The sequence below is a fragment of the Hypanus sabinus genome, chromosome 8 (assembly GCF_030144855.1).
Source record: "Hypanus sabinus isolate sHypSab1 chromosome 8, sHypSab1.hap1, whole genome shotgun sequence".
In the NCBI taxonomy this organism is placed as follows: Eukaryota; Metazoa; Chordata; class Chondrichthyes; order Myliobatiformes; family Dasyatidae; genus Hypanus; species Hypanus sabinus.
Window position 1 is genome coordinate 157,828,285 of NC_082713.1, and position 13,193 is coordinate 157,841,477.

At 35.5% G+C, this 13,193-nt stretch overlaps 1 protein-coding gene across 3 annotated transcripts in view; it reads right to left on the bottom strand.

Annotated features, from left to right (window-relative positions):
• The window catches only part of LOC132398637 (ras-related protein Rap-1b), a 66,763-nt gene that overhangs the window by 28,486 nt on the left and 25,084 nt on the right, over positions 1-13,193 (bottom strand). For 2 of the 3 annotated variants that reach the window (XM_059978341.1, XM_059978339.1), the window contains exon 3: positions 268-356. In XM_059978341.1, the coding sequence (XP_059834324.1) occupies positions 268-324 (57 nt within the window). In that variant the 5' untranslated portion in view covers positions 325-356. The remainder of the gene's footprint in view (positions 1-267; positions 357-13,193) is intronic. The other variant, XM_059978340.1, reaches the window with a different exon arrangement.

Sequence of the window (13,193 nt, forward strand, 5' to 3'; positions counted from 1 at the left end):
TCATGTGGAGTTCTTCAATCATACCTAGTTGTGCAGTAATTCAGTGGCAATTAGTTTCAGACTAGGTGAGAGGAAGACAGACAAAATAAAAATTGGGTTCATAACACATACCCAAATTATATTCAAAATAGGGAACAGTGGGATGTTGATCCATCATTAATGGAATTAACATTAAGTATTTGCACTTGCAGGTAGATATAAAGGCTGCCATACAAGTGTGGTTAACTCTAGGAAGATGTAGTTATGAACAAATTCAACAGGACTCACCAAAGCTGATTTTCCAACACCGCCTGAACCAAGAACCACCAGCTTATACTCACGCATTGTGTAACGTATTCAGTGAACAGTGCTTCCTGCTGCACCAAAAAAAGTTGCAAAATTACTCCAAAATTAAACATGCTTTCACAAAATTACTAAAATTCCTTAGAATTCAGAAGCTTAAAAATAGGCTATTCATCCATAAAGCCTATTCCAGAATTATACTACACAAGAGTCCATAATCACTTTAATTTAACTAAATCAGCATTACACATTTCAGCCTTGTGTGCGTGCATGAGCACACACACTCACTCTCTTTCTCCCTCCTTCTAAGTGCATCCATAATATCATCTTCAACTCTTCTTTGCGATAGCAAATATGATGGTCAAAATAATCTTTGTACTGAAATATTTCCTCCTGAATTTCTTATTGGTTTTATTAATGACTCATTAATATTAAGCGGATATGAATTCCTTTCTTAATCTCGAAAGCTTCTATTATTTCACTCTCTCGTCAAAGAGATGCGGGTTTTCTGATGGGAATAGCTTCCCATCCTTTTAATAGCATGGACACTTGAACTCCAGTCAGAAAAAGTCATCCACCAGTACTCACTGCTTCCTGTCGCCAAGCCAACTTTGATCCAGTCTGCTAACATGTGCCAGATCCCATACATCCCAATGAAACACAAAGTTGCATTTTTCATATACACGAGTAAATATATGCACAGGTGCAATAAAGCACATTTGTAGCAGCATCGCAGGTACAGAGCATCATATTCAGAGAAATAAATACACGCATTTAACAAATCAAAATCAAAATCCATTTGATTGCAAAATGATCAAAATGGCCATAGCATTTATAAACTCCAATGTGATTAGGGTTTTGCAGTTTAAGAACCCAATGGCTTAAGGGAATTGGTTGTTTTTGAACCTGGTGATTTGGGACTTCAGCCTCCTGCCCAATGGTAGCTGCAAATATAGCATGTCCTGGATGTTAGAGATCTTTAATGATGGATGTTGTTTTATTGAGGCAGTGCCTCCTATAGTTACTACCTATACTTGGCAACTTCTCGTGCTCTTGGCCATGTCTTCAGCAACACAGCATGATGCAACCAGTTAGGATACTTTCAACAGTACATCTGTAGAAGTTTGTTGGAGTGTTTGGTGATGAACCAAACCTGCTCTTCATCCCAAGATGTGGGCACATCTCCTTTATAAATGTATCTACTTTATGTGCTGGACCCAGGACAGGCCATCCCATATGTTAACACCCAGGAATTCAAAGCTGCTGATTTTCTCCACCACTGATTCTCCCTCATCACAGACTGGTGTAAGTTTGCCCTCCTTTCCCTTCCTGAAGTCACCAGACAGCTGAAGTTGAGCTGACGTTTAATTTTGCTGCTGTTGAGCTACAGGTTTTCTTGCAGCACCACTCAACTCAGTGCCCTATTTCACTCTTGTAAGCTGACCTTTTGCCACCAGTGATTCGTTCAACAACAGTATTATTGTTGGTGCATTTGAAGATGGCATTGGTGCTGTGCTTATCCACACAGTCATGTGTGTATAAAGAGCAGAGCGAGGGTTAAACGTGTAGTCTTGAGGTGCACAGGTGTTAATGATCAGCAAGGATAAGATATTGTTACCAATCCTCATTGACTGAGGTCTGCTGATGAGAAAATTGAAGATTCAGTTGCAGAGGGAGGTAAGAGGCTCAGGTCTTGAAGCATGATAATGCTTGCCACCATCAATTTTCTTTGTTACCTTGTAAAAATGCTGCATCCGGAAAATGCAGGATATAAATGGTAAATATATATACACTCTTAAAAAGAATGCAATTGTTAAATTAAATTGACGCTTTAAATGAGCAGCAATTCAGAGGATCATCAACCAAAGCAAAATCTAATTAGCCAGTGTAGGGTGCTATCGGCATCAAGAATTCTGCACAGCAAGCTTATAAATTTTTACACAAAGCAAAAATGGTGTTGCCAAATCTACAAAGATTTACACAGCTTAGAAAAGGGTGCTACAGGTCTGAGTTCATACCTACATCAATAAACGATTTATACTAATTCCATTTTATTCTCATATTCACATTTGCCTCCAGATTTGATTACACACAATCGAAATGCTTAATTGTGTCTAGTTTTACACTAAGTAAACACCCTTACGAGCTCCTTTAGGCTTTTCCAATACATTAGAACTCATTTTGCTAACTGATGCACAAAATAAATCGAGATAAAGCACAGATGCTCACAGGCACGTTTTTAAACAATGGCGGCTAGAATGCAGTTTTGGGGAAGGAGCTTGGCTGCACGAGGCGTGCTGACTTTTTTTTGTAACAGTGAACACACCTTCTGTTAGCAAAAACAGGCAATATATTGTAGGTCTTTCGTAACAGCGAGGTGTGGTAAAGCGAACATTCGAAAAATGGGGGACTCCTGCAGTTGTACAGCTATGTGCCAACACAGCAATTTTTATTGAACAATACCAGCCTAAAAGAATGTATTCTTCAATCAGGCTATGTCAGTAAACTCCAAGAATTTGAAGATACCATTTATGCACCTTATTAAAAAAATTAGCTTTTGGTAGATCTCAAAAAATATTGAAAGACCACCTTAATCCATTAATTTATAAGCTCCAAGAAAAATTTAACATCCACTCTAGGTTCATCTGGCCACAAGACCTTCTTCCACATCTTTACTGTTATCTTCTAAGTGAAACTTTGAAAAAGTGGAAAAAAATATGAAACCACAGCCACAATGCCTAGGTCAGGCCACCCTTCTAAACTTAGTTGGAAGAGAATAATGGTGCTTGCAAGAGAAGCTACTGTGGGCAAAGATATGCTTCTTTTTTTAAAAAAAAAGACAGAGCTTCTTCTTTGCCACTTTCATATCCTTTCTGTACAAGGCCTTAGAGATTGTGGAGCCATGAACGTCATCTCCAGATGCAGCTACTGACTTCTGCAGCTCACTCAGAGTGACCATTGGCATCACAGTTGCCTCTTACAAGCACCATTAGTCTCTTCCAACTAAATTTTGATGGGTGACTTGACCTAGGCAGTGTGACTGTGGTTTCATATTTTTTTTCCACTTTTTCCACTTTTTCCACAACGGGCTGCACTGAGCTCTGGGGTAGGTTCAGTGCCTTTGAGATGGACTTTTATACCCTTTCCCAGATTTGTGCTTCTCTGTTATCATTTCCCTGACTTGTCTTGATTGCTCTTTTGTCTTAATTTTGGTTTGGTCTGTTAAAAGTTTACCATACTGTTGGACCTTACAGAGCGAGTGATTATTTATTCTTATGAATTACCGTAAATTCCGGACTACAGAGCGCACCTGATTAAAAGCCGCACGCTCTAATTTTAGAAAGAAAATCAATTTTGTACTTGTACAGGCCGCACCGGATTTTAAGCCGCAGGTGTCCCATGTTGTAATATGAGATATTTACACAGATAGATATTATACATGAGGATTTTTTAACTTTTAATTAAATCAGTATGGTAACATAAATACATATTGCAAATGCTTTTTTTCGAACAGTGCCTGTAACACAGCTACTTTTCTTTCTTTCTTTTTCAATCTTTTTATTAGTTTTTTAAAAAAAACATAACATAATATTATATTAAATAGGTTATGAATACAATAGATTTGAAATTAAGTCGGTAACAAGATAACAATATCTTATTAAACTATCAGCGAAAAAGGATCATACGATATCAATCTAGTCTATATTGATTATACATGAAAAGATTAAAAATAATCATCAAAAGAAAAAAAATATAAAATATAAGAAAAAATGTATATTTAAGAAATAATAAAAAAAAATAAACCTAAACTAACATGGGCAATAATAATAGTTTGAGTATATGATAGTGTCAAAAAACTCCGGAACTCCACACCAGAACAAGAATAATAAGAGTAAAGGTCTGGAAGAAGTCAAATTAATTCATATGAAAGTGTCGAATGAACGGTCCCCAAGTTTCTTCAAATTTAATTGATGAATCAAAAATAGTACTAATTTTTTCTAAACTTAAAGAAGAAATAGTTTGAGAGAACCACTGAAATGTGGTAGGAGGATTTACTTCTTTCCAATTTTGTAATATAGATCTCCTGGCCATTAATGTTACAAAGGCAATCATTCGTCTAATTGAAGGGGAGAATCGACTATCATCTTCATTTGGTATACCAAAAATTGCAGTGATAAAATGAGGTTGTAAATCAATATTCCAAATTGAGGAAATGGTAGCAAATATGTCCTTCCAATAATTATGTAAAGTAGGACATGACCAAAACATGTGGGTCAATGAAGCCACATCTAAATGACATCTATCACATTGACGATTAACATGAGAATAAAACCGAGCAAGCTTATCTTTAGACATATGAGCTCTATGTACAACCATAAATTGTATTAAAGCATGTTTAGCACATATAGAAGAAGAATTAACCATTTGTAAAATTTTTTCCCATTTTTCCGTTGAAATATTGTATTGAAGTTCTTTTTCCCATTCCTGTTTAATTCTACCTGATATCTCTGGTTGTATCTTCATAATCATATTATAAATAAGAGCCACTAATCTCTTCTGACAGGGATTTAAAGTAAAAATCATATCTGAAAAATCTATCAAATTTGAATTAGGAAAGGATGGTAAAACTTCATACAAAAAGTTTCTAATTTGTAAGTATCTAAAAAAATTAGATTTAGGTAATTTAAATTTGTTAGAAAGTTGATCAAAAGATATCAAACTACCTTCAGAAAAAAGATCGCGAAATCATATACCTTTCCTTTTCCATGTACTAAAAGCTTGATCTGTTAAAGAGGGTTTAAAGAAAAAATTAAGTTAGATAGGGCTATCAAGAACGAAGTTTTTTAGAGTAAAAAATTTACGAAATTGAAACCAAATTCGTAATGTATGTTTGACAATAGGGTTAGATATCTGTTTATTAAGTTTAGCTAAATCAACAGGGAGAGAAGAGCCAAGAACAGAAAATAAAGAATATCCTTGTGTACCATTACATTCTAAATTTACCCACTGTGGGCACAATGGTAAATCTAAATCTAATTTCCAGTATAATAAATTCCGAATATTATTTGCCCAATAGTAAAATCTAAAATTGGGTAAAGCTAAACCACCATCTTTTTTAGATTTCTGTAACTGTCTTTTACTTAATCTGGGGTTTTTATTTTGCCACACAAATGAGGAAATTTTTGAATCAATGCTATCAAAAAAAGACTTAGGAATAAAAATTGGTAAGGCTTGAAATAAATATAAAAATTTCAGTAAAATCATCATTTTAACAGCATTGATCCGACCAACCAATGATAAGGATAAAGGAGACCATCTAGTAGTAAGTTGTTGAATTTGATGAAGCATAGGTAAAAAATTCAATCTGAATAAATCTTTATATTTCTTGGTAATTTTTATACCTAAATAAATAAAATTATCAGTAACAATTTTAAATGGTATCCTGTCATTCAGTAAAGTTTGTGCATTTAAAGGGAAGAGTTCACTCTTATCCAAATTTAATTTGTAACCAGAAAAACTACCAAACTGAACCAACAAGGACAGAATAGCGGAAATAGAATTATCAGGATCATAAATATATAACAACAAGTCATCAGCATACAGCGATAACTTGTATAATTTCTCATTACGGGTAATACCAGAAATATTAGGGGATTCACGAATAGCAATGGCTAAAGGTTCTAATGCAATATTAAATAATAAAGGACTTAAGGGACAACCTTGTCTCGTACCACCAGATAATTGAAAAAAAGAGGATCTATAATTATTCGTAAGAACAGAAGCAACAGGTTTATAATATATTAATTTAATCCATGATATAAAATTAGAACTAAAATTAAAATTCTTCAAGGCATTAAAAAAGTATGTCCATTCAACTCTATCAAAAGCTTTTTCAGCATCTAATGAAATAAGACATTCTGGGGTTGTGGGTGAGGAAGTGTAAATTATATTAATCAATTTTCTAAAAAAGGAGTATCGGTTCCTAATGAAACCAGTTTGATCTCCTGAAATAATCTGTGATAGTACCTTTTCTAACCTAATAGCTAAAATTTTTGTAAGAATCTTAGAGTCTACATTTAATAACGATATAGGGCGATAAGATGCACATAAAGTAGGGTCTTTATCTTTTTTAAGAATTAAAGAGATAGTAGCTTCATAAAAGGACTGGGGTAGTCTCTTCTTAATAAATGCATCATTAAAGATTTCACATAGCCAAGGGGAAAGCAAAGAAGAAAAAGTTTTAAAAAATTCTATAATATAACCATCAGGGGCAGGAGCTTTCCCTGAATTCATCGATGAAATAGCCTCTCCTACCTCAGCCACAGAAATAGGAGCATCAAATAAACTTCGATCTTCATCTGTCAATTTGGGAATATTCAAATTGTTAAAAAAATTATCCATCATAGACAGATCACCATCAAATTCTGATTGATATAAAGATTTATAAAAATCTTGGAAAGTATTATTAATTTCTTTATGATCAGTAGTCAGATTACCATCTTGTTTACAAATTTTAATAATTTGTCACTTAGTCGAAATAGCTTTTAATTGATTAGCTAACAATTTACCAGTTCGATCACTATGGATATAAAATTGAGCCCTGGTCTTAATTAATTGATTCTCAATTGAAGAAGATAACAATAAGCTATGTTCATTTGCAGTTCAACTCTCTTCTTATAAAGTTCCTTGGTAGGAGTAACGGAATAAATCTTATCAATTTCTTTAATTTTATCCACCAATAAAGCTATATTTAAATATCTTTGTTTTCTTTTACCAGCAGAATATGAGATAATTTGTCCACGAATAAAAGCCTGAAGAGAGTCCCAAAGTATTCCTCTGTCAATCTCTTCGGTATAGTTTGTTGAAAAAAATAAGTCAATTTGCTGTTTTATGAAGGTAATAAATTCTGGATCTTGAAGCAAAGTAGCGTCGAGTCTCCAAGATCTAGTATTAATGAAAGAGTCCGAAATCTTGATAGATAACTTTAAAGGTGCATGATCCGAAATAGCAATAGAATCATATTTACAGTCAATAACATCTGCTAATAAATGATGATCAATAAGAAAATAATCAATTCTAGAATAACTATGATATACATGTGAAAAAAACAAAAATTCTTTACCTTTAGGGTTCAAAAACCGCCATATTTCAGTAATTCCCGAATCAACCATAAAAGAGTTAATAAGTAAAGCTGATCTATTCGGAAGAGTTCGAATAGGTTTAGATCTATCCATCAAAGGATTCAAACAACAATTGAAATCTCCACCCATTATCAACATATATTCATTTAGATTAGGAAGGGTAGTAAATAAACATTTAAAAAAATTAGGGCAGTCAAAATTTGGAGCGTAAATATTAACTAAAGCCACTTTTCGGTTAAAAAGTGAACCAGTAATCAACAAAAATCTGCCCTGTGGATCAGATATAATTTCATGATGTATAAACAAGATTGAGGGGTCTATAAAAATAGACACACCCCTAATTTTAGCAGTACAATTCGAATGAAATTGTTGACCCTTCCAGAACCTAAAAAAGCGTTGATTATCCTCCCTCCTAATATGGGTCTCCTGTACAAAGATAATATTAGCATTTAGTCTATGGAATACTTTAAATATTTTTTTTTACGTTTAATCGGATGATTTAAACCATTAGTATTCCAAGAAATAAAATTAATAGACTTATCCATCATGCTAATATTAATTGTATATACCATGAAAGGTTGAAAAAAACACATAACCCATAATTCAGGAAGAAGAAAAAATGGTACAGGAGCAACCGGAGAACATGACACCTCACCAATATTAATAATTTGAAGTTGGCCCATGAACAAAAAGCAAAAATATAAAAAGCAAAGGCGTGAAAAAAGATCCCACACCCCCTCCCCTCGAAAGAAAGCCAAGCGGCAGGCGCATAAACTAACACTAATATTACCCCCATTTCAAGATGGCAGCTCCATGAAAAGATTTTAAAAAAACTATATAACACCCAGATTTAAATATAGGGTTGCAAAGAGAAAATGTATATCAATCAGAATGAAAAAAAATAATAAAACAAACGATCATTAATAAAAAAAGTATAAAAATTAAAATTTGAAAGTGTAATATACCTTTAAAAAAAAATTCCATGTTCAAATACAAGAAAAATGACGTTTCAAAAGCAAAGACTTATGGGAAGAAGAAACGACATTTTGAAAAAGCCATATTACAAAATATAAATGTAAGTTCAACGATTTATTAAAAAAATTAATAAAAAAAAGTTATCAAAATAGGATTAAAAAAAGATTTAATAGACACTACAATATATAATAAAAACAAGACCAAAAAATCCAAAACATTCGTCCCATTTCCAAGTGCAGGCAAACAAATAAATGCTTACAGAAAGCAAAGTCTTATGGGAAGAAGAAACGACATCTTAAAAAAAGTAAATCCTTATTACAAAATATAAACGTGTATATCCGAAACAGAAAAAAGAATAGTAATAAAAAAAAGAGATATTATAAAAAACTAAAAAAACATCTATAAACGATGGAGATAGTAAAAAAAAAGAAACCAGACCCGTGGATCAGGATAAGGTTATAACCCAGCTTCATAGGTTAAAACTTAAAATGAAATGGCATCTTCTCTCCAAAAAATCTTCAGCATAACACATAGTTCAACTTGCACTAGAAGATTGATATTCTTCAACGAATTTCTTCACTTCTTCCAGAGTATTAAAAAATTGCTGACTGTTGTCGTTCAACGTAATTCTAAGATTCGCTGGAAATCTTAAAGCTTGTTTAAGTCCAATCGAATGAATCTCTGCCATCACTGGCTTAAAAGCGATTCTCGCTCTCATTACTTCGAATGAGTAATCTTCAACAATTCGAAATGTGTTGCTATTGTGAGAAATCATACCTTTTTTACGAGCTAATCGAATTAAAAGCTCTCTCTCCCCCGAGGATAATGAAGGTGAACAATCACAGCTCGTGGTTTGCCACTCGCAGCCGAAAACCTCGCAACTCTGTGCGCGCGGTCGATAACAGGTTTAGTATGCAAACCTTCACCACCGAAAATTTCCCACAATAATTTAGAGAAAAATTCAGTTAAATCACCGGACTCAACTTTTTCAGGGAACCCGATAATTCGCAAATTCTGTCTGCGAGATCGGTTTTCGAGATCAGTAATTTTAAACTTATACTGATCTAATGTTTTAACAGTCGAATGTACCTTCTTCTCCAGCGCTTCAATTGTACATACTTTTTCACAAATTAATTTTTCAAGAGTCGTGATCTTATCTTCATGCCGCTGAATATCCGATGCCTGCGATTGAAGCTTAGTATCAAGCGATCTAACAACTCCTTCGAGTTCAGATATTTTCGTGGTAAGCTTGTTTTCCAAACTTGCCAGTTTACTTTCCAATTTACTTTCTAGCCTGCTTTCCAGAGTTGCAAGTTTAGCATCCAGAAGATCTGTCGATGGATAAAGGATCCTTAGACAATTTCTTGCTTGTAGCCATTTTAAGTTTGACAAGATTAAATCAAATATTGTTTTAGGAAAAAAAATGTTAATCAAAAGTATCAACTCATATGATTAGGTTCAAAAAGATTTGATTAAAGGGTGATTATAGTTGAAAAAATGAAGAGCGCCTAAAAGGCAGATGCTTACGTCGCCATTTTGAAACTCCACCCCCCTCAGCTACTTTTAAATATACATACGTATCGGTAACACACAAATTACGTTGCGTATACTTTTTTACTGAACAGTGCACGAACAACATTCCAATATCTCCTAACGACTGGTAAAAAAAATAAATATACTGCAGCCTACCAGGAAAAGTTATTGATCGCCTTCTTCATCTTCCTCCTGCGCACTAAAACCATCAAAGTCCTCTTCTTCAGTGTCCGAATTGAACAACCTCAGGATCTCGTCACTCACTTCAGTCTCTTCGCTGTTGCTCTCACTTGAGCGCAAGCGGTCCTCTTCATCACGCAGCAGTCCAGCCTTTCGAAACCCGTTGGTGATGGTGGATGTTGTGACACGGCTCCACGCATTTAGGATCTACTGGCAGACTTGAGTTAAAGATGCTCTTCGCATGTGGCCTGTTTTGGTAAAAGATTTCTCGCCGCTCGTCCTCTAAGTCTCCCACTCAACGCGCAGCGCCACTTTAAATGCCCGGTTCACGCTGATGTCCAGTGGCCGCAAATACTTCGTGGTGCCCCCAGGAATCACAGCTGGAATTGAGTTTGTACTCTTGATGGCAGCTTTCACTGAATCTGTTATATGGGCCCTCATGCTGTCCATAATGAGCAATGCTTTTTTTCTGTGAAAAAATCCCCCTGGTCGCTTGGCGTAGCACTCTCTCAGCCAATCCTTCATTAGACTCTCCATCATCCAACCTTTCTTATTGACTTTCACCATGATTTCTTTTGGGAATTTTTCCTTTGGCATTGTCAGCCAGTTAAAAATCACCATCGGTGGAAGCTTTAGTCCGGATGCTGTGCAGCTCAGAACACAAGTAAAATGCGTTCTCTCATGGCCACTTGTTTTCGGTGTGATAGACGAGTCACATTTTTTATTAACAGTCCGAGTGAGAGGCAGGTCAAACGTCAAAGGTACTTCATCTATATTTATGATATCATCTGGCCCGATGGAATTCTCCGCTATCTTTGTTTGAGTGAATGTGCGGAAGTTAGCAAGTTTTTCCCTCGTGGTCAGGAGGGAGCTGATGACACAGAGTCGTGCGTACCCTGACGGACAGGCCTTTTCGTCTCATAAATCTAAAACACCATGATGGCCCACCTCTAAAATCTTCGATTTTCATTTTGGTGGCGATTGCTTTAGCCTTCAGTCTGATCTGCACGGTGGAAACACCGCAGCCACCTGCTCTCTGTGTGTTAACCCAGTCTTCAAGAAAGTTTTCAAGTTCGGGCCATCTGCTATGATTACCTCTGAAAGCTTTTGTCGTCTTTTTGCATTGACTCAGTTCTTCACGCTGGCGTCTCCACCGTCTCACCATCGATTCATTTATGCCAAGATTATGTGCAGCAGCTCGATTTCCTTCTTCAACCGCCAGATTGATCGCCTTTAACTTAAAAGCTGCATCATATGCTTTTCTTCGAGTGTTTTCCATGTTGATGAGGGTGAGTACAAATGAATGATTTACAATAATTTAATTGTGAAAGTGCGCTTGATTTATCGTACAATTTCATTGGACCTATGTGAACTACTCATCAATTTTATTGGTCTACTGTTACGAGGCAAAATGTTTTTGGCGGCATGAAAAAAAACATGCATTAGCCGCACCGTAGTATAGGCCGCAGTGTTCAAAGCGTGGGAAAAAAGTAGCGGCTTATAGTCCGGAATTTACGGTAATTAAAAGCAGGTGATCCAATTTTCTACATCAACAAATTGGATGAGTTGGTAAGGTAAAATACATTATTACACCTGAGGAAATTTAGCGTAGTAATTACAAAGAAGGTGAATACTTCTTCAGCCTCACAATTTTTGGTTTTTAATTTTTCATAAATTGTTGACAGGTTTTGGAATTTTTCTTTTGATTTGACATGATACATAATGTTTTGTAGATTAGCTCAAAAATCCTGTCTCAATTTAGAAAATGAGACAGTAAAATGTGAATATAGTTGTGGGGGCTGAATACATTTTCAAGGCACTGAATCTTGAAAATGCAAATCGCAGACCTCGTAATATTTGCTGTTCCAAGAAGAAGTCATATTAATGATTTAGATGAAAATGTTGGTGGTCTGATTAGTAGTATGCTTGCAGATACCATGAAAATTGGCGGAGTTGTGAATAAAAAGAAAGATTGACAAAGGATAAAGCAGTTGGAGGCTTGGGAGGAGAAATGGCATATGGAGTTTAATCCAGACAAGTATGAGGTCATCTGCAAAAAATATACAGTAAATGGCAGAGGGATCTTGGAATGCAAGTCCCTCGTTCCCTGAAAGCAGTAGTACAAGTGGATAGGGTGTCAAAGACATCTGCACTGGACTTCGAGGCATGTGGCCCCCAGTTTGAAACTGGCCAGCTCCTTGCACGCTTTCCAGCTGTGCTGGATTGAGCATCAAGCTAGCAACTTGGCCATGTAAAAAACAGACAAAAGTGCTAAAGAAAAGGCAAAGTTGCCACCCAATGCACCACAAGGCATGGAAAGGAACAATGCAGAAGAGGTTCACAAGGATAAGACTTTCACTGGAGTGCATTAAATTCAAGTAGAGATTGAACAAACTTAGAAATATATTCTCTGGAAGATTGAAGGCAGTGATGTGACTTCATAGAAGCAAATAAAATTATGAGAGGCAAAAACAGGGTAGAGAGTCAATCATTTTTCTAAAATGTCAAAACCAACTAGAGGGCATAGGTTTAAGATGACAGAGGGCAAGTTTAAAGGAGATTTGAAAGTTTTGTTTAAATGGCATCTAGACTCACATTAACAGGCATTAAAAAGAGGGATGTGGATCACTTGCAGGCAGATGGGACTGCAACAACACAGACATGATAAGCCTACATTTCTATGTTTCTTCAGCTTCTTAAGTTTTTCCATATATTACAAGTCACTTTTCACTGGAGCCATTTTGGTAAGCACCTTCTGCATTCTCTCTACAGCTTCTGCATTTTTCCTGAAGTACAGCACCTAGAATTGGACTAATAGACCAAATGCAGGTATACACTGTGTTGATCAACAACTTCGATTGTTCTCAAATATGCTAAAGCAAAGACAGGAGCAGATAATGTTAAAGAACATAGATGACTTTTGTGACTATGGTTCAAATCAGGAGCAACAGAGCACAGAGCTATGAAAATTCTGGTTTAGTTTAAGACAATGACATTAAGGAGACAGAATCACGAGCAGTCAGACCATTCCTGATAGGAGTACAGATGGTGGTTTCAGTTTTCATAATAATTAACTGTAGA